The sequence below is a fragment of the Aureobasidium pullulans genome (genome assembly GCF_000721785.1).
Source record: "Aureobasidium pullulans EXF-150 unplaced genomic scaffold scaffold_2, whole genome shotgun sequence".
Lineage (NCBI taxonomy): Eukaryota > Fungi > Ascomycota > Dothideomycetes > Dothideales > Saccotheciaceae > Aureobasidium > Aureobasidium pullulans.
This window is the reverse complement of record NW_021941022.1, coordinates 1947137-1971375: the sequence shown is the minus strand read 5'-3', so window position 1 is coordinate 1971375 and position 24239 is coordinate 1947137. Positions and strand designations below refer to the sequence as shown.

The following is a 24239-nucleotide window of genomic DNA, read 5'->3' as shown; positions in this document are numbered from 1 at the left end:
TCACCATTTCCTATCGTCCATCTTCCAACAATACAAGATTGATGCCCAAAGGTTATGAGGATATCAGGACCCGCAAAGATCTCAAGAAAAGGGCACAGCTGAATCTCTACAAGCATCTGAAAGAAATCGCAAGTGAGATCCTCAAATTGTTTCAACAGGCATTGAGTCGCAGCCGCAACTTGGACTACGATGAAATCCAATCAATATCAACCACTGCTTTCCACTATCGTTCCTCCCCTCCCTGACGTGTCTCGCAATTCCGCGTCGAGCGACAGGAACTCCTCGTTGAGGACATCCGCCTCTTGGCCCCTCAAAGTGTTGTCGAGATCGATCAATATCGCAGTGCTGTCCCGAACGAGTATGTTGTGTTTGTTGACATCGCCGTGCTTGATACCCAATCTGTGCAACCTACGCAGTGTCTCTTGACAAAGCGGTAGATCTTCTGGTTCTGCATGGCGCGCATTCACAATGTGCTCCATAACAAAGCCAATGATACGGCCCTCCTTGGTCAGGTGCGCGAGGAAGGCAGGTGCGATTTCATGGCCTTGAATCCATTGATATGCTTGTGTTTCGTAGTCGAGTTGCCAAATCTCCCACGGGAACCGGGCCAGTTTGACCACCACTTTGCCCTCAAACTTGGAGCAAGTAGCTTCGTGGACATTTGATCTCAACTTGTCTCCTAGTTGACAGTCGAGAGACTCCACGCGAGCTGGGTGCCAAGGCTGTGCTATGCTGGGTAGTGGATCGTTGGTGACGCGAGAGAAGTGCGGTTTGCCACTCGATGGATGATGGGTTATGTGCGCGGAATTCTAGTCTTCCATTGGGAGTTCTGGAAGTGGTGGCAGGGCGGGTATCAAACACGGCTCAAAGCACATTGTATCGATGTCGTAAACACCGGGGTCCACGGTGATGTACTTGATGTGCCTCGAATCGATCAATATGCGGAGGTCGCTGATGGTCTCATCATCGACACTGGCGTCTAGCAGTCGAATGTCTGGCATGATGTAGCCGGCGGTGGGTCCAGGCGATGGGCCGCTAATCGAGGTAGAGATTCAGGACAAGGTGGGCAAATGTTCGACTTTTGACGCTGTTCGTTTGTTGTGATCGCCACAAACGCCGACGGCGCTTAATGGCGTTATTGGGTTGGAGTATTGTCAGCCAATCGACAATAACTTCTGACAGCAATATATACGCGTGCCGCCACGAGCGCCTGCAGAAGATGTCGAACCAACATCAACCAGCCGAAAGATCGGGAAATGCACAGCGGTTAAGCCTGTGTCGTTGATGGCAGCTTTGGCCCAGCTGAGATAAATATCACAAGATCGCTGATCAATCCCTGCGAGATTGTGCAGAGCAGTCCTTCGCGACAAGAGAGGAATCGACCTGTCAAGCATATATCGAAGACCAGTGTCACAAAGTTGTGCTTCAGCACCACCTTACATCGTCACTTGAACCATTTGCCGTGAGTTTACTGGATCCTTTTGCATCAATCAGCTAACGACCCAAGGCCGCTATGTGCGTCGAGAAAATTCGCTACTTTTCTTGCGGATGCAAGAAATCCCAAGGTTTCAATCAATGCATTGCTCGTCAAGGAACCACCTTCAAATGTGCTCCGATGGTCAAAGAACGCCTTCCAGATTCGTCTCACATGTGCATCGCACACATGGTCAAGCCAGGAAAAGATGAGATGCGCCGCCCTTGAGAGTAGATTTCGGTTGTCGCGAATGTGGCACTGCGGCAAGAGTTTGAGGTGGCAGGTGTAAATACTATGTTCCAGTCGTGTAGTCATTGGTTTTGGTGCTTTCCTCCTGTTATGGAACCACACTCTTTTATATGTAGAACGAAGGTTTTTGACGAGTATCTTCGTCTGAAGTGTTGAGATCGTTGGCCAGTTGAGTCTCTGCAACCAGAACAATAAACTCCGCTCTCCGTCTTCCCAGTCTGATGATCTAGGACCGGTGCCTCGACAATAGCCATGAACCGTAACTTGTTGCCAGATTTACCGTCGAAAGCCTTGCTTGCGACTCTGCCAACTCTTTTCATCACTTCAAGGTCGCCACACTGTTGCACACTCTCCCGATCCCAGAGGCACAGCTGACGACTTTCTTGTTTCTCGTTGGGTGAGTATATTCCCGAGATACTTCTCATGTGAGGTAATATGTCCAGTATCCTCGAAAAAGCCCTGGACTTCCGCCCCGTAAAAGTGTACGGGAGATACTTGTCGTCCTGTGAGAGGCAGAGGAAACAAACTCGCTTGCATGTGATGAGATATACGTATCCTGCAAAATCTCCACAACTTTCGCACTCGGACGTGCAGATGATTTTGAAGAGCTTTTCACAGGTAATCCACTTTGCTGAGTGGATCATCAGAGCACCGTGAAGCGCAGGATGTGCGTGCTTGATGATGCACTTGAACGGGGGAAAAGTGTCCACTGTCATCAAGCTTTGCCGATTGACCATTCTGAGGGTGGAGATGGAGCACAGGTCCAGCGAAGCCATGACAGAGTAGAGAAGCTCAAGGGGAAGCAAGTTGAGTGAGCCAAGGTCTACCTCGGGTTCATTCACGTCGAACGCGTGCCCGAAGAGACGCGCCGGAGGCAGATTCTCATCTAGTGTATTGTCTTTCAAATTCAGGCGTGGATACGTGAGTGTTTCTGGAGTGTCCATGGCGTCAGCGAAGTAGGAGCACAGGTAAGTGCGAACGACGGAGCTGTGAGTTTCCTAGAAGGTTGACACAAACAGAGGTGTCGGCGTTCAGAAGCCCCGCAGACGGCCTGGCTTGCATGAAAGACTGCGACGACCCCTGGTTCCTTGAACGTCAACCCGCATGACTGCAGGCAAGAACCTTCCACCACGTGTTTCAACCTCTTCCGTCTTTACCGTTCAGCCGTGACTCTTGCACATCAATTCTATTGCAAACCAGTCCTTGCGAGCATTCCAGAGTTCGAAATTCGAGATCCAAGACCTGAAACGCGGCAAAGAACTGTGCGAAACGCGGAGCAGTGAAAAGCTTGACCACATCCACAGGGCTTCGTACGCCCACAACAACGCAAGTGGCATTGCTTGTATCAAGCCATCCCTTTGCACTAACAACTCAGATATATTGTTTGAAGTCGATCTTTTGCCTGACAGACCCTACAACCAGGGATCATGGTTTGGATTCAAGGCACTACCGTTTCCGATGACAGGTAAAAGCTGGACCTTGTGGAACTATATGTGGTAAGGATTTGGCTCAACCGACATGCATGATGGACAGGCCCAACTGTTGCAGCTACAGTGTAGGTGACGACAGCATTGCAAGGTAGGACGTTTGGTGTCTTTTGATGCCTATAAGAACCTTAGGACATCTTCTCCTTGTCTTCTGTTCCAACTACCTCTTCTGTCTATCCCGAGCTTACACATCTACACCTGAGTCTTTGACCATCAAGAAGACAAGATGTACACATCCATCGCCCTTTTCGCCGCCTCAGCCGGCCTCGCCACAGCAGCCACATCCTACAAAGCCTCCTTCACCCAATACGGCTCAACAGACACCTGGGGCTCCGGAAACTGCAACGTCGCAACCACAGCCTGCGGTTTCTACACCTCTGTACGCCTTCTTCTCCTTCTTTTCCTTCTCTCCCCCTTTCCAATCAGTTTCTCCATGCTAACATATCTCACAGCCCGGTTACTCAGCCGCAGTATCCCAGAACGAATTCGGCGTAGGCACCGGCGCCGGCGCCGGCCCAGCATGCGGAACCTGCTGGAAGTTAACCGCATCCACCGACTCCTCTGGCAACAGCTTATCCTTCGGCGCTCCTATCGTAGTGCAAGTTACCAATCTCTGTCCTGCGGAGAGCAACCCTCTATGCGCTCAGAATGGATTGACTGGAACAAACCAATACGGCGCCAATTTGAACTTTGACTTGTGTATCGATAGCGGGGCTAGTGCGGCACTGTTTGGTAGCACTGGTGTTGGGTTGGCGGTGGGAAGTGCTGAGCAGGTTGACTGTTCGAGTTGGAGTGGAAAAGTTGTTTCGTAGAGATAGCTCGTGAGATCAGACTTGCTGGCCAAGTGGCGATACAAGAATGCTACATCTTCTTTTTTTTTTTTTTTGCAATGACTGCATTGTGCTGTAGAGGTATCATTGCCCTTGATCTCTCTTTGGCCATATTTTCCAGGCTCAAGAGCATTTTTGTATTTTGACTGCGATGATTTTTGTCCATTCTGTTCTTCGAGAGCGTGGTCTTTTGCAGCCCAGATAGTCCCGGGCATTCCAACATCAGAGATTATATACTTACCACTGTTGTCGTATGTTTAATCTCGTGCCTACGCGCATGAGAGACCTTTCTACTCGACCGGATAGACCAACAAGGAGTAACTTGACGCTGTAAATTGACCAAATACTCGAGTTCAGCGTGTGGTTTGAGGTGGGTGCGACGTGCCTCTCAGAACCTGGTGAGCCAAAAGTACGGCATCCCTCTCTTCGACAGAGGGCGTGCGTTATCAGCGTGGTCGGCCATGAGAAAGAAAAGCGGTTGTGTGAACTGGCGAGAGTAGATCTACAGTAGACTTCAGATTCATTACACAATAATCCACATGCCGACTGCCAAAATTGTGTCTCTGACAGCAGTATATTTTCATTCATCATTACATCATCAATCATATCTCTAACTCTAGTCCGCCGACAACAAGCCCGCCTGTCTTCTAGAACTACCCTCCGGATATTGCTGCTGTGCTTGTGACCGACTAGCAGTAGTACTAAGTCCCGATTCTTCAGTCTTCCAACCACCCTCATCTCTATCCTCTTGTTTCTGCGGCCATAGAATATCCTTGAGGATGACTGCGCGGATCATCATGCCAAAGACGAAGAACCAGCCTGCGACTAGAAGACAAGTGAAGACGCAGCCGAGAATGCGGATAGGGCGGCAGTGGTCTAGAGCGCGTGCGACGGCGAAAGTGGCAGTCTGAGAAAACGTCAGTAACAAATACAGACAGTGCAGTGAAGAGGGGTAGAACTTACAGTCAGCCCAGTATTAGGGAAGATAAAACTATACCACGTCAAAGCAAATTGCAACCTTCCATGCCTGACACAACTCCAATGCGCGCCGCAAGATACGATAAAGAAGAAGATGGCGAGACCCCATAGCCATATACCCATCCAATTTGCCATCACGAGAGAAATGGTTCCAGCCATTTGTCCCACACCCATGAAGTTTTCTGGTATACAGCCAGGCAAATTTTGACCCATGGTGATGACACCGGCGATGGTGAAACCAGAGGGACCGACAGAGATGAACATACCAGGACGGAGAGACTCTTTGGGTAGTTTTTGCGTCATCAAGCGATAAAGGAAGGCAGCATAGACCATGAGGGACATCATGAAGCCTATGCCTTGGAGACAGAAGCCTCCAACGATGATGGGTAAAGCCGTTTCTGGGGCTACTCTTGACGAAAGCTTGCCAGCATGGGGACCTATGATCAGGAGAGGGTAGGCTGGGAAGATCCATACTGGGGTCATCTGAGAGATTGTGTAGGTTTGGGTCGACCACATGACCAGGTAGATGCCGCAGGTAAAGGCGAGGGCGAGACCACAGTATATCCAGAACAAGATGACCATCGTTTGCTCCAGCCAGTATCCGGACTTTTCATTGCCAACAGCGAACTCGGTGATGTTGGTGAGGATGGTTCCTAACGATACGACAGAGGCAGGCACGAAGAGGGACTCGGTGGGATGGGTGAGCGAAGCCTTGAAGGTGGAAGGGTACCAGTAAAAGCGAAGGGAGATCATCGTGACATTGAAGGTAAAGAGAATGAGGTTGGTGATGAAGAAGATGCTACCGATAGCATATTGGCCATGAAATTCATAAGGCACTGTACGAAATTGATCAGTCTATGCTATAACGACGGCATTGGACATGTGCAACATACCAGTCAAGATGACATTCGCTAATTGACCGGTCGCCATCGTCATGGTAAACCAGGTCCAGACAAAATGTCTAACACGCTCCTTCAGCGTCAAGAGTATTTTATTGCCATTTAAATCGGCTTCGCTGGTTTGTGCTGAGTCGTCCAAGGATCTGTGTCGTTCCGGACTTCCTGGCAGCGGCGTGCCTGTTGCGTACGGTCTTTGCCATGGTAGATGCATCTTCGACTGTCCGGTCGACCACATATCCCCGCGCTCGACATCATCGTCATCTCTGTTCTGCATAATGGGCAATGGCGTCTTGCTCATTTGTGTCATTGCACGTCATCCATAATATTCTCGAGAATTGTCGTCATAAAAGAGGCCAGGTTTGTCGTGTAAGTCAGAAAGGATGAGAGTAAAGGAAGCAAGCAGGTCGTGTGCTGCTAAGTAGAATTTGGAAATGTGGCACCGCTCCTTTCTCCCATATTAGACCCGCGGCGGGACCCATGGGCAAATCCTTGGTGACGAATAGTAGCTTCGTCAAACGGCCGGCCGGTGGGCGTCGAGGTTCGTCTCTGACGTTGCGAGCCTCTTGGACAAGGAATTGACACGGGTTTTCGGATGATGTTTGGCCATGGCATCCATATGGCGCTTTTATGCCGAATATCCAGGAATGTCCCACCTTGTCCTGACTCTTGATTCTTGATCGTAACCGAGATATTCGATGCATTGTGTGTTCTTCGGCGGCGGCCGCAGGGTTACGTTAGGTGGAGATAGAGTTGCAACGACTCCAACCTCTTACTTATTTCCAGGTGTGGGAAGCGAATTATTCCCGGAAGTGTCCGCGAGCTGACTCGTCAGGAGTTGCCAACTGCCGAAGGGTTTTGTCAGCCTTCAAGACTCTGCAGTGTTTCATCACGCTTATCAGAGGCTTAAATCATGTTATACCGCAAAGTCGTTGAGGTTGAGTCGCTAAAGAATTGTTTGACACTTGGGGATTGGACAGTTTGCAGCCTCAAGTTCGTTGCCCGGAAGGTGTTTGCCGATCGCGAGCTCCTTCCCCACGGACTTGGTTCCGTCTGTGCGTTGCCTTTGCACATCTGAGGAATACAAGTTATGCATGAGAGCAACACATTGAGACGAGAATGCGTGATTGTATTAGGGTCTCCATGACCTCGACGATAGGGAGATGCATTGCCTGTCGTCGGCCTATAGTCCATCCATCCTATGCATCTATCTCTCGTCCATACCTCTTGCCAATACTCCGTATCCCCTTGCTCTCCTGGTGTGCTAATGTGACCTCGGTGTCCTGTGCATGAGGCTGTGGAGACCTCGTCTTGTTGGCGCAGTTTTGTTCAACAAGGGAGACGGGTTCCTCGCTGACGCATGTGGATGATTCGTCGCCAATGCCGCGTTAGGGGTGACGAGTTGGTTGATGTGACGCAGCGAGCAATACTATCGACTGCTCTTTGACAGAAGAGTACGCTCACCTCTCAACCCGATGACTTCTGATTCTTGTCGATCTCCTCGTTGTCCTCCTTGCCAGCCTCCTTGTCAACCTTGCTGTTCGTCTTGTTGTTGTTGGCAGCGTTCTCCATGGTACTCGACTTGTGCTATACCGGTCCGTGTCAGGTGTCAAACCATGCGTTACTTCGTCAGGGCTTTGATTACCTGACCAACGGGGATTCTGCCAAAGGGGCTGGGCGTTCTTGACCTCTTTGCTGCGTCGCCAGCGGCCGACAGGAGGTGGATAGTGGCCGGGTCCATGAGACCCTCTGTGACGGCCTTTCTAGCAGTCTCCTTTCTGGCTTCTTCAGGATTGTTGGTCATGATGGGAGGCTCGGTGTGTGTGTTGCGTGTGCCGCGATGATGTGGAAGCGTGATGCGAGAAGGAGAGAGGAAAGAGCAGTCAAAGAAGACAACCTACATGAGTTTGTAGAATACCAGGCAGCGACAAGGAATATACTAGCACACTTCGATGTGTTGTCGAGCCCATTACTTTCACACTTCCCCTTTGAGCTGAGTTGTACCTTTCGGCGGAGTTCTTTCACGCTCATCTCACAACAGACCTAAGATGGATTTGTTCCACCAAAATGCATAAAGCAATCACAACGTTAGGAAATGTCCACTGAGAGTGCTGATTCCAGCGATCAGAGATGCTCTCGTTGGTTGGTCGCATTGAATCACTTTTGACTGTGCCTTTTGATGGGTGTCAAAGGCGGGACTCGGCCGTCTGGAGTAATTGTCAAGATCAGAGATAGAGACGCGCAAACGTATCAAGCGCATGTCCCGGTTCTTGATAAATGCGCAATAATGATGGAGTGTGGGAAAAGGAACGAGGGAGGAAGGAGGAATGGTCGGCGTCGACTGTCAAGAGTGTCCACGTGAAACCCCACAATTCCAGGAAGGAGCAGCCTCGGACTTGCACGAATGAACGCATAGCAACAAGCATTAGCATCGCAATCTGGGACAGTCTCGCCATCCATACCTTTTCTAGATGAACAGTGGCGCATGAGTAGCGCGGTAAGGCAAGACTATGGCTCAAGCCTACCGCGATGCGCTTGAACGCACCGTCCAGGACCTCAAATCAAGGTACCACCCTGCCGCCCTGTCGACACGCTCTACCTTAGCTGACCACTGCCGTCCAGGCGCGATGAGCGACGACTACACGCTGCCGAGAGCCTTCTCCACGAAGTCGAAGCTGCTCACAGAGGTATCTATGCGCCATAGCATTCACCTCGCTGTAGCTTCCCCGGCTGACTCACGTCCGCCACAGAACTGTCGGCCGCCCAATTCGCACCCTACTACGTCGAAGTCAACAAACGCATCGCCGACCTCATCCAGAATGGAGCCGATACACACGAACGAACCGGCGGATTGTATGCGCTTTCGCAACTCATCGACTTCAAGGGCGACGATGCTGCTCAAAAGACAACTCGCTTCCATACCGTTCTGCGCAAGGTCATGACGGGCAACGACACAGCTGCCATGGTCGTCGCAGCAAAGACTCTTGGACACCTCGTCTCACCTGGCGGTACTCTCACCGCAGAGCTAGTGGATGCAGAAGTCAAGGTTGCCCTCGAATGGCTCCAGATCGAACGAAACGAAAACCGTCGCTTCTCCGCCGTCTTGAATCTCTACGAGCTTGCGAAGAGCTCGCCCACGCTTTTACACGTCTGGATACCCGACATCTTCGAGGTCATCTGGGTTGCCCTACGCGACCCAAAGGTCATGATTCGCGAATCGGCCGCCAATACCATCAGCCAGTGTTTCGAGATCCTTATGGCCAGAGACCCACAGGCTCGCCAGAAATGGTTGACGAGAACATATGAAGAGATAGACAAGGGCTTCCAACATAACACAGTCGAGGCCATCCACGGTTCTCTCCTTGCACTGAAAGAATTGTTGCAGAAAGGAGGCATGTTCATGCACGGCCCTCGATACAAGGAAGCATGCGAGCGCATCCTGTCATACAGGGAGCATCGTGACCCTCTGATCCGTCGTGAGGTCGTCTACATTATTCCGATTCTGGCCAGATACGCGCCGAAGGAGTTCTGCAATGGCTACATCCATCGATCCATGTCGCATCTTCAAGGCCTTCTCAAGTCACCCAAGGACCGCAACTTGTCATTCATCGCTATTGGAAACGTCGCAAATGCTGTCGGCAGTCAGATCGCTCCCTACCTGGACAACATCCTCCTCCACATTCGCGAAGCCCTTAGCGTAAAAGCACGTATCAAGAATACAGATGAAGCTCCCATCTTCAAGTGTATCAGCATGATCTCGATTGCCGTTGGTCAGACTCTGAGCAAATACATGGAAGCATTGCTGGATCCTATCTTTGCCTGCGGGTTGAGCGATGCTCTTACACAAGCTCTTGTGGACATGGCACATTACATCCCTCCGGTCAAGCCAATCATCCAGGAGAAGCTTCTCGACTTGCTGAGCATGACGCTCTGTGGCAAGTCCTTTGTTCTGCCTGGTCATCCTAGCCACAGCACACCCTTGCCAAGAATCTTCACTAGAGAAGCCAGAGACCAACAGGACCCTCAGCACATTGAACACAAAGAACAACAGATCGCATTGGCTCTCTACACTCTTGGTAGCTTTGATTTCTCTGGTCATGTTCTTAACGAATTTGTCAGAGACGTCGCTATCCGTTATGTCGAGGACGATGATGCTGAGATTCGCAAAGCTGCTGCACTGACCTGCTGTCAATTGTTCGTTAGGGACCCAATTGTCTACCAGACCAGTCACTATTCGATACAGGTCGTTAGCGATGTGATTGAGAAGCTGCTCACTGTCGGAGTCGCTGATCCTGAAGCTGAAATTCGCAGAACCGTTCTGGCCTCTCTGGATGCTCGCTTCGACCGTCATCTCGCAAAGGCTGAGAACGTGCGTACGCTGTTCCTGGCCCTAAACGATGAGATCTTCGGCATCAGAGAAGCAGCCATGACCATCATCGGTCGTCTGACTGCTGTAAACCCAGCTTACATCTTCCCATCCTTGCGCAAGGTCTTGATCCAGTTGTTGACTGAGATAGAATACTCGAACAATGTGAGAAACAAGGAAGAAAGTGCACGACTCATCAGTCACCTGGTTGGTTCATCCTCAAAGTTGATCAAGCCTTACGTGGACCCTATGATCACTGTGCTTCTACCAAAAGCACAAGATTCTAATCCAGACGTTGCATCTGCTACATTAAAGGCCATCGGTGATTTGGCTACCGTCGGTGGTGACGAGATGGTCAAGTACGTCCCGGAATTGATGAAGGTCATCATCGAGAGTCTACAAGATTTGAGCTCAGCCGCCAAACGCAGAGCAGCTTTGAGAACGCTCGGTCAACTTGCTAGCAATTCCGGCTATGTCATCGACCCTTACATTGAGCATCCAGAGCTTTTGTCTATCTTGGTACAAGTTGTCAAGAACGAACCACCAGGTGAACTCCGCAAAGAAACCATCCGCCTGATGGGTATCCTCGGTGCTCTGGACCCGTACAGACATCAGGTCATGGAACAATCCTCCGAGAACCATCTCGTGGCAGATTCACAGACTGTCACTGATGTTGGTCTAATTATGCAAGGAACGACTCCCTCGAATGAGGAGTATTATCCCACGATTGTTATCAACACTCTTCTGGACTTGCTCAAGGAACCTACTCTGGCGCAACATCATGCTGCTGTAGTAGAAGCTGTTATGAGCATTTACAGAACTATGCGTCTGAAATGTGTCAACTTCCTTGGTCTTGTGGTGCCTGGCATTCTCCTTGTCATCCGCACATCGCCAGCAGGCAATATTGAGAAATACTTCAACAACCTCAGTGAGCTGGTGGAGATTGTTCGTCAACACATCAGACCCTACTTGCCGGAGATTCTTGCTACAGTACAAGACTTCTGGGCAGACAACTCTCCTTACCAAGCGACCATGCTTGCCCTCATTGAGTCAATTGCACAGTCATTGGAAGGCGAATTCAAGATTTACCTCGCAAATGTGCTGCCACTCATGCTGGGTGTCCTTGATCATGATATCACACCAAGACGTCTGCCTTCCGAAAGAGTGCTACATGCGTTCCTTGTCTTCGGTTCAAGCGCGGAAGAGTACATGCATCTGATCATTCCCGTCATCGTTCGCATGTTCGAGAAGCCAGGTCAGCCAACGCATATCCGCAAGCTGGCCATTGAGACGATCGGCAAGCTCTCAAGACACGTTAATATTTCCGAGTTTGCTGCAAAGATCATTCATCCTTTGTCACGTGTCTTGGCAGGTTCAGAGACTGGTCTGAAGCAGACTGCTCTGGACACCTTGTGCGCTCTGATTTTCCAGCTTGGTCCTGATTATATCCACTTCATTCCGACCATCAACAAGATTCTTGTCACTCACAAGGTTCCCCACACCAACTATGCATTAATTGTCAGCAAGTTGCAGAAGGGTGAACCATTACCTCAGGACCTGAGTCCTGATGAGCGCTACAAGACCTCTGCCTCGGAAGAGGTACAGAGAGGTGTTGATAACCGCAAGTTGGCTGTGAATCAGCAGCATCTCAAGATCGCTTGGGCAGCTAACGCAAAGTCAACCAAAGAAGATTGGCAAGAATGGATGAGAAGATTCAGTTTGGAGCTGCTCAAGGAGTCGCCACAAAACGCCCTTAGATCATGCTCGCAGCTGGCCAGTTCTTACCCCCCTCTTGCAAGACAGCTCTTCAACTCGGCTTTTGTGTCGTGCTGGACTGAGTTGTATGATCACTACCAGGAGTCATTGGTCCGCTCGATCGAGACTGCTTTGACATCACCACACATCCCGCCTGAGATTTTGCAAGTTCTTCTCAACCTTGCCGAGTTCATGGAGCACGATGATAAGGCTCTGCCGATTGATGTTCGCACTCTCGGAATGTACGCCGGAAAGTGCCACGCTTTTGCAAAGGCACTCCATTATAAGGAGCTCGAGTTCAATGCCGAGCAGAATGCTAGCAATGTTGAAGCTTTGATCAGTATCAACAATCAACTCCAGCAGACTGATGCAGCCTTCGGTATCTTGCGTAAGGCGCAAGGCTACGTGGACGTTCAGATGAAGGAGACATGGTTCGAGAAACTGCAGCGTTGGGAAGAGGCTCTGACGGCGTATCAACGTCGTGAGCGTGACGAACCAGACTCGTTCGAGGTCATCATGGGTAAGATGCGCTGTCTTCACGCTCTTGGTGAGTGGGAAGTTTTGTCGTCTCTTGCTCAGGAGAAGTGGATGCACGCCTCTTCAGAGAACCGCAAGTCTATTGCAGCTTTGGCTGCTGCGGCCGCTTGGGGTATGGGACAATGGGAGCTCATGGATGGCTACTTGTCTGTGATGAAGCTGCATTCTCCTGACAGATCATTCTTCGGCGCTATTCTCTCCATCCACCGCAACCAGTTCGACGATGCTCAATTGCACATCAACAAAGCAAGAGAGGGGCTGGACACTGAACTCAGTGCACTCCTTGGAGAGTCCTACACAAGAGCCTACAGCGTCATTGTCCGCGTTCAGATGCTGGCCGAGCTGGAGGAGATTATCGCATACAAGCAGAGCTCCAGCGATCCTCACAAGCAGGAACGCATGCGTCTCACCTGGACAAAGCGTCTCAAGGGTTGTCAAAAGAACGTCGAGGTCTGGCAACGAATGCTCAAGGTTCGTGCGCTTGTCATCTCCCCACCAGAGAACGCAGAGATGTACATAAAGTTTGCCAGCATCTGTCGCAAGGCTCAGAGGAACGGCTTGGCCGAAAAGTCACTCAATTCCCTTCTTGGTTGGCAGGGCTCTCTTATGACCCCAGAAGGTCAAGAGCGCACCCTTCACGCGCCCTACCCTGTTCAATATGCCGTGTACAAGTACATGTGGTCAAACGGCTACTCCTCTGGCGCCTTGACCGGTTTGAGAGACTTTACCGAAAGACTGCGGATTGACTACGAGCAGCGTACACTTGCTGTCACAAATCCGAACACCAACGGCATGAATGGTATGAACGGCACAAACGGTGTCAATGGCACCCAATTCCCAGCAGCTGGTGTCAGCCCACAGATCTCCGAGAAGGATGTCGCTCAACTGGCCGATTGGCAGAGACTGCTTGCCAGGTGTTACCTCAAGCAAGGTGACTGGCTCAGTCTGCAGATGCGTGGGGAGTGGGACGCTCACCGAGTGCATGAGATAAGATCCTCGTACAAGGCAGCAACTCACTACAACCAGGACTGGTACAAGGCGTGGCACGCTTGGGCTCTTGCCAACTTCGAGGTGGTCACAGCACTCACAGCCAACAAAGACAGAGGGGAAGCCGACGGTATGCAGAGACGCTACATCCACGACTACGTTGTTCCTGCCATTCAAGGCTTCTTCAAGTCGATTGCTCTCTCGTCTTCAAGCTCGTTGCAAGATACTCTGCGCCTGCTGACTCTGTGGTTCAACCACGGTGAGCACCAAGAGGTTACCTCAGCTGTGACCCAGGGCGTCACTACTGTCAGCATCGACACATGGCTTGAGGTCATTCCTCAACTGATTGCTCGTATCAACCAGCCGAACAGACTGGTCAAGGACTCAATCCACCATTTGTTGTGTGAAGTTGGACGAGCTCATCCTCAAGCTCTTGTTTACCCTCTGACCGTCTCGATCAAATCTGAAGACAGAGACCGTTCAAGAGCTGCCAAGGACATCATGACTGCTATGGAACAACACAGTCCCAACCTTTGCAGACAAGCCGCTGTTGTCAGTCATGAGCTCATCCGTATTGCTGTCCTCTGGCACGAACAATGGCACGAGGGTCTCGAAGAAGCTTCCAGACTATACTTTGGTGATCACGACATCGATGGTATGCTTCGCACCCTTGAGCCGCTGCATCGCATGCTTGACGAGGGCCCTGAGACTTTGAGAGAAATATCATTTATCCAAAGCTTCGGACGCGACCTCGCAGAAGCCAGAGACTGGTGCAACAACTTCAAGCGTACGAATGAGGTTGGTGATCTCAACCAAGCATGGGATCTTTACTACGGTGTTTTCAAGAGAATCGCCAGACAATTGCCTCAACTTGCGAACCTCGAGCTGCAATACGTGTCGCCTAAGCTGAAGAACGTTCACGACCTCGAGCTTGCACTTCCTGGTACCTATAAGAGTGGCAAGGAGATTATTCGCATTCTCTCTTTCGATCCGTCCTCGACCGTCATTCAGTCCAAGCAGCGTCCAAGAAAGCTCACACTCACTGGCAGTGATGGCGGTACTTACCAGTATGTCCTCAAGGGTCATGAAGATATTCGTCAAGATGAGCGTGTCATGCAACTCTTCGGTCTCGTCAACACATTGCTTTCGCATGATCCTGAGTCACTCAAGCGTCACCTCAACATTCAGCGCTACGCGGCTATCCCTCTTTCGACACAATCTGGTCTGCTCGGATGGGTACCTAACAGTGACACCCTGCATGTTCTCATCCGGGATTACCGTGAGAGTCGTAAGATTCTTCTCAATATTGAACACCGTATCATGCTTCAAATGGCACCCGACTACGACAATCTCACTCTCATGCAGAAGGTTGAAGTCTTTGGCTATGCTCTGGACAACACTACTGGCCAAGATCTTTACCGTGTGTTGTGGTTGAAGAGTAAGAGTTCCGAGGCCTGGCTGGAACGTCGCACAAACTATACGCGCTCCCTCGCTGTCATGTCAATGGTCGGTTACATCTTGGGTCTCGGTGACCGTCATCCCTCCAACTTGATGCTTGACCGTAACACCGGCAAAATTATCCACATCGATTTCGGTGATTGTTTCGAAGTCGCCATGCACCGCGAGAAATACCCCGAGCGTGTACCCTTCCGTCTCACACGTATGCTCACCTTCGCCATGGAGGTGTCGAACATCGAGGGAAGTTTCCGCACTACTTGCGAACATACAATGCGTGTGCTCCGCGAGAACAAGGAATCACTCATCGCCGTGCTCGAAGCGTTCATTCACGATCCTCTGCTCACCTGGCGTTTGGGCAACAAGAACTCGCCTCCAGAGCCTTCCTTCCCTTCAGAGCGTCGCACATCAATCATCGGCGAATTGGACTCTGCCCCACGCAGCACACCAGGAGGTCGCAAGCGTGCTCCTCCAGGGGGCGAAAACATCCCAGGCGAAGGTAAAGAAGTCCAAAACGCCAGAGCCCTGCAGGTACTTGCTCGCGTCAAGGAGAAGCTCACTGGTAGAGACTTCAAGAAAGATGTCGAGTTGGCCATTGAGGAGCAAGTCGAGAAGTTGTTGTCCGAAGCGACAAACTTGGAGAATCTGTGTCAACATTACGGCGGATGGTGCAGTTTCTGGTAATGGACTATTCAGGAGGGAGGGATGTGACTTTGGAGGTCTGGTGCCAGGTGGGAAACATGTTTCGGGTATCTTTGATTCGCTTTTCTTCGGTGGCTGGGCTGTGAGCTTTTACGTGCATAGCGGTGGCGTCTGCTGTTTTGATCAACTTTCTAATTAGTCGGCTCATATTCTCTTCTCGGTATGTAATGGGATATTGTCTTCTGCCTTCGTCTGAAGTGTCCCAAGTGCAACGTGAAATGGAGTTCTTGATCACTTTGTGATCACAGGCATGACAAGTCTGAACCTGGATGAGCAGTCACGAGAGCTTGCTGATACAACTCCCACCACACCACGAATCCTACATCGTTTCCAAAGGACAGGAAATAGATTCATAAGGCAAGTAAAATCACCATGCGTGCACTGTGTCATGGTTAAAGAAGTGTGATAGGGAAAAATGGTTACACATTGGAAGTAAGATATCCAGACAGGGTCATACTCCCAACATTCAACCAATTCAATCTCTCACCGTCTGATCGAGAGTTTTCCACCCCTATTCCTCAGACAACCTTTCTTGGCACCGTGTTGTTAATCTACCACATCTCATCACCTGCCTCATAACCCTGCTCTTCGTCCTCCAAACCCTCCAAAGCTCGTCTCAAACATTCACCTCTGCTCCGACACCCTTGTGCGAGGAAGTGGAAGTTTGTTTGATTGTTGTATTGGATCCGGAGGGACCAGGTGTTGCGGATGCGTTGGATGCGGATGGTGGGGTTGTGGTGGTAGGGGTGGGTTTTGCGGAAGAGGACTGGGTGGGCGTGGTTAGTGGTGAATTTTCGAAGGGAGGAAAGTTGCGAGGGGGTAATATTGGGGAGTGAGGAAAAGCTTACTCAGGATTTGCTTTATGGTTGGTGTGTGCATTTTGCTGTTGAGATGTTATCTTTGTGCTTTGACTCGGTGAAATGGATGTTGAATATGCTGTTGTTGGGTAGTTGTGCTATTGATGCTCGAGGCCATCAATGAGCAAGTGTACTCGTGATATATAGCTCCTGAACTTGACGGTTTGAGGTGCTATTTGGGGTTCGAAGTCCCGATTGTCTTGCACTTGCTCAGAGTTCTGCGATGTCTTTTTCCGTGGGAGAGTGTAGTAAGACTGTCTGAGACAAATCGCTATGTCCATTCGTGGCTGGCCGTAAGGACCATGACTTACAAGTCTCGAGCTGACCGTATTGATCCGTCCAGCGTACGCTCCTGACTAGGCTCTGGCCAAAGCAGTTGCTTGGAAAGTTATTCGAACTCTTACAATATTTACATGTTTTCATAGCAAATCATGTTCACATCCCGGAAAGAAAGGCACTTCGATCGGTTCTCGCGTCGAGCACCGCAAAAGAACACAGGGTTCACATTCCAGAGGCGGAATCATTGAGCAAGTAGCAAATCAATGGCGACGTTATCTTTGAAATTGGACTCCATACTGATCTTTGAATACGCTATACCATCATCACTTGTATCCTGTATAGAGATTGCTCATCAGCTGACTCAAAACGTGTACATCCATCTTGCTCCGGATTTTGTCGCCCAAGATCTGTGATGCTTCATTCAAAACGAACTGCCTGCTGACCTCATTCCCGTACAGCTCTTCTTCTCCACCATCATAGTAGACCGTCAAATTCCATTCACTTATTCTTTGTCTGATGACGACCCTAGGGTTGGTACGATTTGGGTACAGTTGGCAGTATTGTTCTAAGTACATGTCAGTACTCCATAAGACCAGCTTTCTTTCTTTCTAGCGTGGGGTCTACTTACGGAAGATTCTCTGTGGAGTAACTCTGGATGTCATGATTGATGGAAAGCTGGGTGATCTTATGATAGAGGAGTGGTATCGTTGGAATGCTTGGAGCAGGAGAAGGATGATGAAGAGCTATGATGTGTGGTCTATATATCTGCCGGGTAATGTGTTCTTGTATATGTAACTATAATATCAAATATCGAAGACATCCTCTATAATATCAAATATCGAAGACATCCTACTCCGTGAAACTTTCTAGACCCTTTAGTGTTTGTCTTCTCGAAAGTGCAACATTGCTGAAGTGTCTAAGACAGTTCTAAGATGTGCTTCATGCCGACAAGGATGAAACATGTCAAACAGTGCACAGTTTGTGGCTCCTCCGAGGTCTGCACAAAAGTGTCCGAGCTGTTATTGTTCTTCTTGAGAAGTTTAACGCAAGGCTCTGATAACTTACTAAGACGTTTGGTCCTGTTCGAAATCTTGTCAGCAAGACACTCTCTCGAATCTTGACAATCGCTTCGACTAGTATCTGGAAGATGCTATGAGATGGCGGAAGGAGTTCCTATTCCTAACTCGATTTGTAACTGTGGTATCGTTCGGTATGGCTGGTTCATAAGATTAAGTAGCCTGGAATCAAGGAGGACTATACGAGCAAAACATAGCACAGCTGTGCAAAGAATACTTACAAGTCACGCTCCATACAACAAACTGCTTCATTGAGACAGAGTCGTGATATGATCATCAAAGGTAGCCATCCAGGAAACAACATAACAGGCTGGCAACTAAGGACGCGGTAAAGAAGAGTGCCCTTAAAATTGTGTACAACCCCTAAGCAGCCCACTTTCGCCGCCTCATCTGTACCTCTCCAACGCTCATAAATTCCATCTCGAGTTCAAAGTCTCCATAGCTCCCCTAAGCGCGCCATTTCTACTCCAACATCCTTCGGCAAGAAAGTCGTGACGACCATAAGTCATGAGAACATAGGCTCTCCAGCTTCCGTCGTGATCGCGTTGGACTTTCATCTGTGGGGAGCATTTGCAAGGGTACAGCTGGCAGTACTTCGCTGTTGGTCTGCGTGTTAGCGGAGACAGAGAAATGGAGAGATGGAAAGGGGATGGTTGAGATGGGCGACTTACTGAGGACTTGATTTTGGGTGGGAGTGTACATTTTGGTAGGGTCTGTTCGGAGGTGTGTGTGGGTGGATTGCTTGTGTGGGTAGAGTGGTGGTTAAGATGAATGGTATTGTGTATGAAGAGAGAGTGGCCTTTTGCTTTTATGTTCAACAGGCTTGACAGATGCGTGAATGTATCCTGAAAATCTGAGATATTTCCTGAGTGTCTTGATCTCTCGATATTCTATTCTTGTTTCTTTCTTTGTACTCAAAGTGGAAGAATCAAGATGTCTGAGACAATTCAGGATCAGTGTCGCTTAGCTTGGGATATTCAAAACTAAAAACTGAACCTCCAAGTCGGCAAAATCTCATGATGCATATGATGTGGAGGATCTTTGCTGAGAGTCAGCTGTGCTATCCGAGTTGATGAGATGTAGTGGATTAAGGTTACCGAGGATCTTGCCGTGAAGGTCCACACGGCTTGGTATCACATTGCCTTGCTGGTCATTGATTGTAGTCGTAACGATGAAGGTTTGTGACTTTTGTCTGATATGTAAGTGTAGAGGGGAAAGAGGAAATTGAAGCAGCGAGACAAAAGTTGATAAAGCCACCTAAGATAATCATCTTTGTTGTTGCCAGACCCTGCAAGCCACTTTGCACTTCTTCCAATTACTACGAATGCGTTGCAATCTCGTAACCAGATTTTTCAAAAGCCCAACAATTTCTGAGAAGCTTCGATAGCCCACGCCCTCGTTGACTCAAATATCTCCAAGAAGACCAGCCTTAGTGACGTTCAAGAAGTCTCTGCCTTGAGCGTTCTTGGTGACCAACCCATCCGTACCTTCCCATAAACTGACACCACCGAACTTGCTCTGAACAAGCCTCCTCCCAGTGAAAGTAGCATTGACAAAAGCGTCCGGCTCCATGAAACCAGAGTTGCTGTTATTGAAGCTCAGTCCACCAAGATAGACTCGTGGGTATGTTGGTCCCAAGTCGCTGTTGATCGAGTTCAGGTAGTTATACCAGGTGCTGACGGACTTGTTGAAACCTTTGCTACCAAAGCAGCATGCTTTTGCGTTGTAGAAGCGAGGCCAGACGAAGTTGGCGTTGGCGTAGAGACCGTAGGGCAGGATTGTGTTGTTGGCGCACAATGGAGCTGCACTGATATAGCGTTCTGGCGATGACGATCTGAAGTAAGACTGTAGGGAAGATGCCAGGGTATCCATGTGAGTTGTGTCAGCCCCAGACTCAAAGTCTGTGGAAGGTTAGTCGTGCTGCTTTCCGCTCCGAACGAGTCTTCCAATCTTACCGAAATCAAAGCCATCGATGGCTACATTTCCAAATGGTCTCAGCGCTGTTGAGTTGGCTCCAGCGCCAAACACGTTCCAGAGAATGCTCGCGGCTTCATGAGCGTCACTGACACTGTCAAGAGTCAAGTTGCTGACCGATCCACCCAGACTGATGAGCACTTTCTTGCCCATATTCTGACAGAATGTGATGTTGGCAGCCATATCCGGACAAGAAACTCTAGTCTTGTCCGTGACTGTGGCTGGAGTCTTGCAATATCTGGTAAATCCGAATGATGGAAGGGCAGTAGGTCCATTGAGCTGGCGTACGAATCCCATGACGATCATGTCAACATTACTGTTGGTACACAAATCGTACAAGGAAGGGCTGTCAGTGTTTTGCGCCTTGCCATAGTAGACTGCAAGGTTACGAGAGGTTGGGTTGAATTGGTAGTTTCCAGAGTCGCGATAGGTTAGTTGGCGAGGAAGCGCTGCAGGGCTAGCAGATGCCCAAGAAGTAAGCGCCAAAGCACAAAGTAGTCTTAGAGTGTTCAATGGCATCTTGTGATAGTTTCTTTTGATCTGCAACTGACTGTGGGCTTATCTCAGATATCTATACCTACGAAACAGCCACTGACATGCTTGCGGAGCCTGATACGAAAGCCTAAGATGTATTCAAAGTTGGTCAAAACTCAACAAAGGACGCGTCTCTAGTCAAACCGATGCATGGAGCAAAAAATCAAGATTGTAGAGCCGTGGCATAGCATGGCATAGGTACATACCCTTGGCGGGTGGCTGGCAAGGGATAAACTTTAATTGACCGCCACAAAAGCCTCGTGTATAACGTCCAAGAAAGCGTGACATTTTGGCGACTACGCGAGTCCACCGTCAGGCAAGCGTGTTATCCTCGCGATTGTATGACGATGCAATGCTCAGTAGCATGGTACCTTTCCGTGAAGAGTCACCCTACTGCAATATGTCATCGTCGAAAAGTCCCGCGACACGATCAATTCTGCTTGGAAATCAGCCAAGCCCTAAACATCATGCATTCATTTGTAAAGTGACCTACATCTCCACGTCGCATCTTCTGACAACAGGCCGTATGCCCAGAGCAGCAAGGCATACATGGCTTCCTCTTGGGTGTCGTATAGCCTGGGTGTTGTGTATAGCAAGCCGTAAGTCTTGCTGTGCAGCTGAGCCGCCCAGCGAGTGAAAACGAATGGCGTTCGGATTTGGACATTTAGGAGCAGTGGCGTGATGGTCTCGAGCTCTGGAAGATGTCCTTGTAAGGTTCCTATGGGAGTCAGATTGAGCAACCTGGAAAGACCAAATGGATGTGGGAAAGCGGATGATGCTTACCACGAATTTTGTTCTGTAGGCGGCGAGCGTTTCGGCTGAGTGTAACACGCTGAGATGGCATTGTGGTGATGTTAAGAAGAGGAAGTTGGGCCTCTTCGAAGCTTGGATTTTGATGATAAGACTTCCGGGACTGCTGCTAGGTTCGGTGTTGATATACCTAGTCTTGCCATCTAAATGCATCCACAGTAAGACAGACAAACTCCAGCGACAATGGAGATGTCTTTGTCTTAGTTGGCGCTGTCGTGGCATGGACATGTCTCGGGTGAGGTAGGAGACGTCTCGCTGTCTGTCGTAGTGACAATCTACGTGCGTGTATGTAAGAGCGTATGTGCACAGCCTAACATGCTGGGAAATCTCAGAGCCGGAACATGTAAGAGAGTATCAATGATGAATGTGGGCAGAATGATCAGAGTTGCCACCTAGCATGCCTCTTCCGCCACGATGAGCGGTACACTCGATCTCTTCACCACGATTACACATCGTACAGAAGCCCAAGATCAAGCAGTCGAGGTTCCAAACTCCAAGAACGTGGGATGCCCGAGAATGGATGTTCAATACAAGGATGACATACCTGGATTTCCTTGTCTTGGCATCCCCTTGCCGGCTGCATCTCGGGCGCCGGATTTGACCGGCCCGAGCCCGAGCCAGCACCGCGAGCGCCTTCCTGATCCAACAGACCACCGTTCCCTCTTTCGCTATCACGATCGTGGCCTACACTTGCACTGCTTCAAGACGCATGCTAAAGTGACGGACATGGATCTGATTGTTTGTGATCAGCGTTGAAAGAGGGACGCTGCTTGTCTTTGGTTATGTCTGCAGCCTGTTTGCGCGTCGGGCCCCGAACCTGCTCAAGTGTTAGCAACAAGAGAAGCAGGTCCTCAACGCCTGTAGACAAAACACAAAAATATGGTTCGTAGTAAGGTTATGTTTGATTTTGGAGATGATGATGTTTGTGCCACCAGCACAAGTGTTTCTTTGTGTCTGACTCCCGAGAAACCATATGTTTCTTTCTTCACGCCGAAGATAACGGAGGTGTTTCACAGGCTCGACAGCCTACTTGGTAAGTGCAATGCCATCTTCCTTGCTCTTGTCCCAAACGATCTGGCTGACGAAGTCGAACATGTTCTGCAGGGCGGAAGTGGCGCTGCTGAATCACTTTGTAGATCTCCAGAGCATGTCGCGATCGTTTCCGTATACCACAACCCACCAGAGCTTGTTGTGTGTAGCGACAGTGACAATGGGATCTTTGTGGTCGGGGTGAGTGAAGCGGAGGTTCTCTGCGTCACGGAGTCAGAAGCAGTGTTCGGGTGTGCTGACGCATTATCGAGGAGGTCACCTACCGACGATCTGTGCACGAAGGTCCATCATTGTGGTCTCAGAGGATGGCATCTTGAGAGGACTAGGATGTGGCATCTTCTTGACCTGCGGGTGAGGCGCTTTTGGTGATCGGACAGAGTTGTCTGATGCTCGATGGAAGAGGCGGTGTTACCGTTCAAAGGCGAAGCGGACAAAACAAGCTGCGAATAACGATGTAGAGAGGTGAGGTGATAATGGGGAGGCCAGGTAGGTAATCTTTTGCGGTGGAGATGACTAGTACTGGCGCTTGATATTCAATCTGATTATTGTCGCGTTTCGAAGCTGTAAGAGAAGTGAATCCGCGGTGTGTGAGAGTCAGATGCGTCAAGTGAAGCAGATAATTAGACGACACACGCAGCAGTCTCTATTTAACGACGCGTCGCACTCGATTTGTTCTTTCTTCCAATCACCACTCAATACACACAGACACAAACGACTCAACAAGTCATCACCATGACGCTCATGCAATACAAACCCAGCTCCAAGATCATGAACTCTTCCACCAGCGGCATCACCGGCCTGCGCGCCCAGATCCTCGGTAAGTAAAATCCAACGATCTCTCCTGAAATCGACTAACCCTCCCCAGCAAACTACAGCATCATCGACTCCGAGAATGCCGACGCAGTCCTCATGATCATCAAGCGCAAGAAGAACGAACAGGAACTTCTTGACTATCCCGTCATCACCTACAACACTGAGGAAATGTCCGAGGCTTTCCTCGTCACCCACCCCAGCAAGGGCAAGAAGGTGCTGATGAGCAAGTCAAGCCCTTGGGGAGACTATGAGACTCCTCTTCACAAGCTCCTCGATCAGACTGCCGAACTCGCGGGCCACAAGATCAGAAGTGATTACAAGTGATTGTGATCTGGCGGCGCCGGATGTCTTCATCGGAGATGAACCCACAAGCGGAGGCGAAGTAATCTCTGCCGAATGGCATGCACATAACCCAGTAATCATGAAGACGCTCATGCTAACTCTGCTGCAGACCATTATGCCACTACTAGGAAAGAGACCCAAAATTGATGAATACCATCAACGGTGAGAAACAATAGTTCACTCACAGAATATGAAATGCCATAATTCTTGCCCAAAATTCTTCTACTACGTGTTCATATGTCAATCAAGTGATGTCGTGTGAGTAAAACGAATCTTTCCGCCATGTTTTACGGGTAAGTGGTTTTCTTGTATTGGTGTCATGGTTGAATACCATTAAACCGAATACCTTTTGCTAACCTGAAGAAAATGCGAAAGCCAAGTTTGACAGCCCACGTCCGGCAAACATATTGTGCAAACGTAAATCAGACGTTTGTACATGTACGTACTATCTTGGTCTCAATGCAAGCCGGCTTCGCAAGGGATGGTCTTGAGCAAACGGATCGCAAATTTGGGAAGAGGGGTTACAAACGACTTCCGCCAGTTTTCCGACCAGCATATAGATCCTCTTTCCTCTCCGATCTTTTGTCTTTTCACCTTCAACCTTCTATCCAGACCACATTACCCAAAATCAGAAAACATGACTTCAGCAGGCACTTCCAGCATGTCCGACTTGCATGTACAGATCCGCGGTCAGTCCCACCACAAATTTTTATCCGATGGAGATTCCGAAGCTGACGGCATGGAAGAGAACTACCAGTTCATCAATGAATGCAGTGACTACAACGACA

General features: G+C 49.6%; 9 protein-coding genes across 9 annotated transcripts; 4 read left to right on the top strand and 5 right to left on the bottom strand.

The window, feature by feature from the left end:
• Positions 1-206: 206 nt before the first annotated feature.
• M438DRAFT_265894 (alpha-galactosidase A precursor) lies at positions 207-1001 on the bottom strand (the record flags this gene model as incomplete). The annotated part of the gene is made up of 2 exons (XM_029900059.1): positions 207-809; positions 894-1001. The coding sequence occupies 2 exons, from the start codon at positions 999-1001 to the stop codon at positions 207-209; spliced, it is 711 nt and encodes a 236-aa protein (XP_029765174.1).
• A 512-nt stretch (positions 1002-1513) lies between these two features.
• Positions 1514-1702, top strand: M438DRAFT_265201 (uncharacterized protein; the record flags this gene model as incomplete). Its single annotated transcript, XM_029900003.1, has 1 exon — positions 1514-1702. The coding sequence occupies one exon, from the start codon at positions 1514-1516 to the stop codon at positions 1700-1702; it is 189 nt and encodes a 62-aa protein (XP_029765173.1).
• Positions 1703-1794: 92 nt separating this feature from the next.
• On the bottom strand, positions 1795-2652 carry M438DRAFT_250377 (uncharacterized protein; the record flags this gene model as incomplete). The annotated part of the gene is made up of 1 exon (XM_029899638.1): positions 1795-2652. A coding segment is annotated over one exon (858 nt), but the record flags the coding sequence as incomplete, so codon positions are not given.
• Positions 2653-3332: 680 nt separating this feature from the next.
• On the top strand, positions 3333-4073 carry M438DRAFT_394499 (uncharacterized protein). Its single transcript, XM_029909166.1, has 2 exons — positions 3333-3589; positions 3663-4073. Exons 1-2 carry the CDS (start codon positions 3437-3439, stop codon positions 4020-4022), a joined length of 513 nt encoding a protein of 170 aa, XP_029765171.1. The 5' UTR covers positions 3333-3436; the 3' UTR covers positions 4023-4073.
• Positions 4074-4656: 583 nt separating this feature from the next.
• On the bottom strand, positions 4657-6128 carry M438DRAFT_265535 (putative C4-dicarboxylate/malic acid transporter; the record flags this gene model as incomplete). Its single annotated transcript, XM_029900034.1, has 3 exons — positions 4657-4947; positions 5004-5854; positions 5912-6128. 3 exons carry the CDS (start codon positions 6126-6128, stop codon positions 4657-4659), a joined length of 1359 nt encoding a protein of 452 aa, XP_029765170.1.
• Positions 6129-8346: 2218 nt separating this feature from the next.
• M438DRAFT_342509 (TOR1 phosphatidylinositol 3-kinase) lies at positions 8347-15889 on the top strand. Its single transcript, XM_029904776.1, has 3 exons — positions 8347-8480; positions 8537-8601; positions 8665-15889. Exons 1-3 carry the CDS (start codon positions 8425-8427, stop codon positions 15696-15698), a joined length of 7155 nt encoding a protein of 2384 aa, XP_029765169.1. The 5' UTR covers positions 8347-8424; the 3' UTR covers positions 15699-15889.
• Positions 15890-19332: 3443 nt separating this feature from the next.
• On the bottom strand, positions 19333-20421 carry M438DRAFT_265212 (glycoside hydrolase; the record flags this gene model as incomplete). Its single annotated transcript, XM_029900005.1, has 2 exons — positions 19333-19829; positions 19884-20421. The coding sequence occupies 2 exons, from the start codon at positions 20419-20421 to the stop codon at positions 19333-19335; spliced, it is 1035 nt and encodes a 344-aa protein (XP_029765168.1).
• Positions 20422-20623: 202 nt separating this feature from the next.
• Positions 20624-21447, bottom strand: M438DRAFT_95019 (uncharacterized protein). Its single transcript, XM_029910420.1, has 3 exons — positions 21377-21447; positions 20930-21320; positions 20624-20872 (listed from the first exon to the last, which is right to left on the bottom strand). The coding sequence occupies exons 1-3, from the start codon at positions 21387-21389 to the stop codon at positions 20827-20829; spliced, it is 450 nt and encodes a 149-aa protein (XP_029765167.1). The 5' UTR covers positions 21390-21447; the 3' UTR covers positions 20624-20826.
• Positions 21448-21929: 482 nt separating this feature from the next.
• Positions 21930-22782, top strand: M438DRAFT_95006 (uncharacterized protein). The gene has a single exon (XM_029910419.1). It carries the CDS (start codon positions 22126-22128, stop codon positions 22663-22665), a length of 540 nt encoding a protein of 179 aa, XP_029765166.1. The 5' UTR covers positions 21930-22125; the 3' UTR covers positions 22666-22782.
• The last annotated feature ends 1457 nt before the right edge of the window (positions 22783-24239 follow it).

What these genes read in the sequence shown, in the direction of transcription:
- M438DRAFT_342509 (XM_029904776.1), top strand. Translation starts at nt 8,425, where the DNA reads ATGGCTCAAGCCTACCGCGATGCGCTTGAACGCACCGTCCAGGACCTC. An exon ending in GTCCAGGACCTCAAATCAAG is followed by an intron (nt 8,481 to 8,536) that starts GTACCACCCTGC and finishes ACTGCCGTCCAG; the next exon opens with GCGCGATGAGCGACGACTAC. An exon ending in AGTCGAAGCTGCTCACAGAG is followed by an intron (nt 8,602 to 8,664) that starts GTATCTATGCGC and finishes CGTCCGCCACAG; the next exon opens with AACTGTCGGCCGCCCAATTC.
- M438DRAFT_95019 (XM_029910420.1), bottom strand. An exon ending in AGAAGATGCGACGTGGAGAT is followed by an intron (nt 20,873 to 20,929) that starts GTAGGTCACTTT and finishes ATTTCCAAGCAG; the next exon opens with AATTGATCGTGTCGCGGGAC.
- M438DRAFT_95006 (XM_029910419.1), top strand. Translation starts at nt 22,126, where the DNA reads ATGGTTCGTAGTAAGGTTATGTTTGATTTTGGAGATGATGATGTTTGT.
- M438DRAFT_394499 (XM_029909166.1), top strand. Translation starts at nt 3,437, where the DNA reads ATGTACACATCCATCGCCCTTTTCGCCGCCTCAGCCGGCCTCGCCACA. An exon ending in CCTGCGGTTTCTACACCTCT is followed by an intron (nt 3,590 to 3,662) that starts GTACGCCTTCTT and finishes CATATCTCACAG; the next exon opens with CCCGGTTACTCAGCCGCAGT.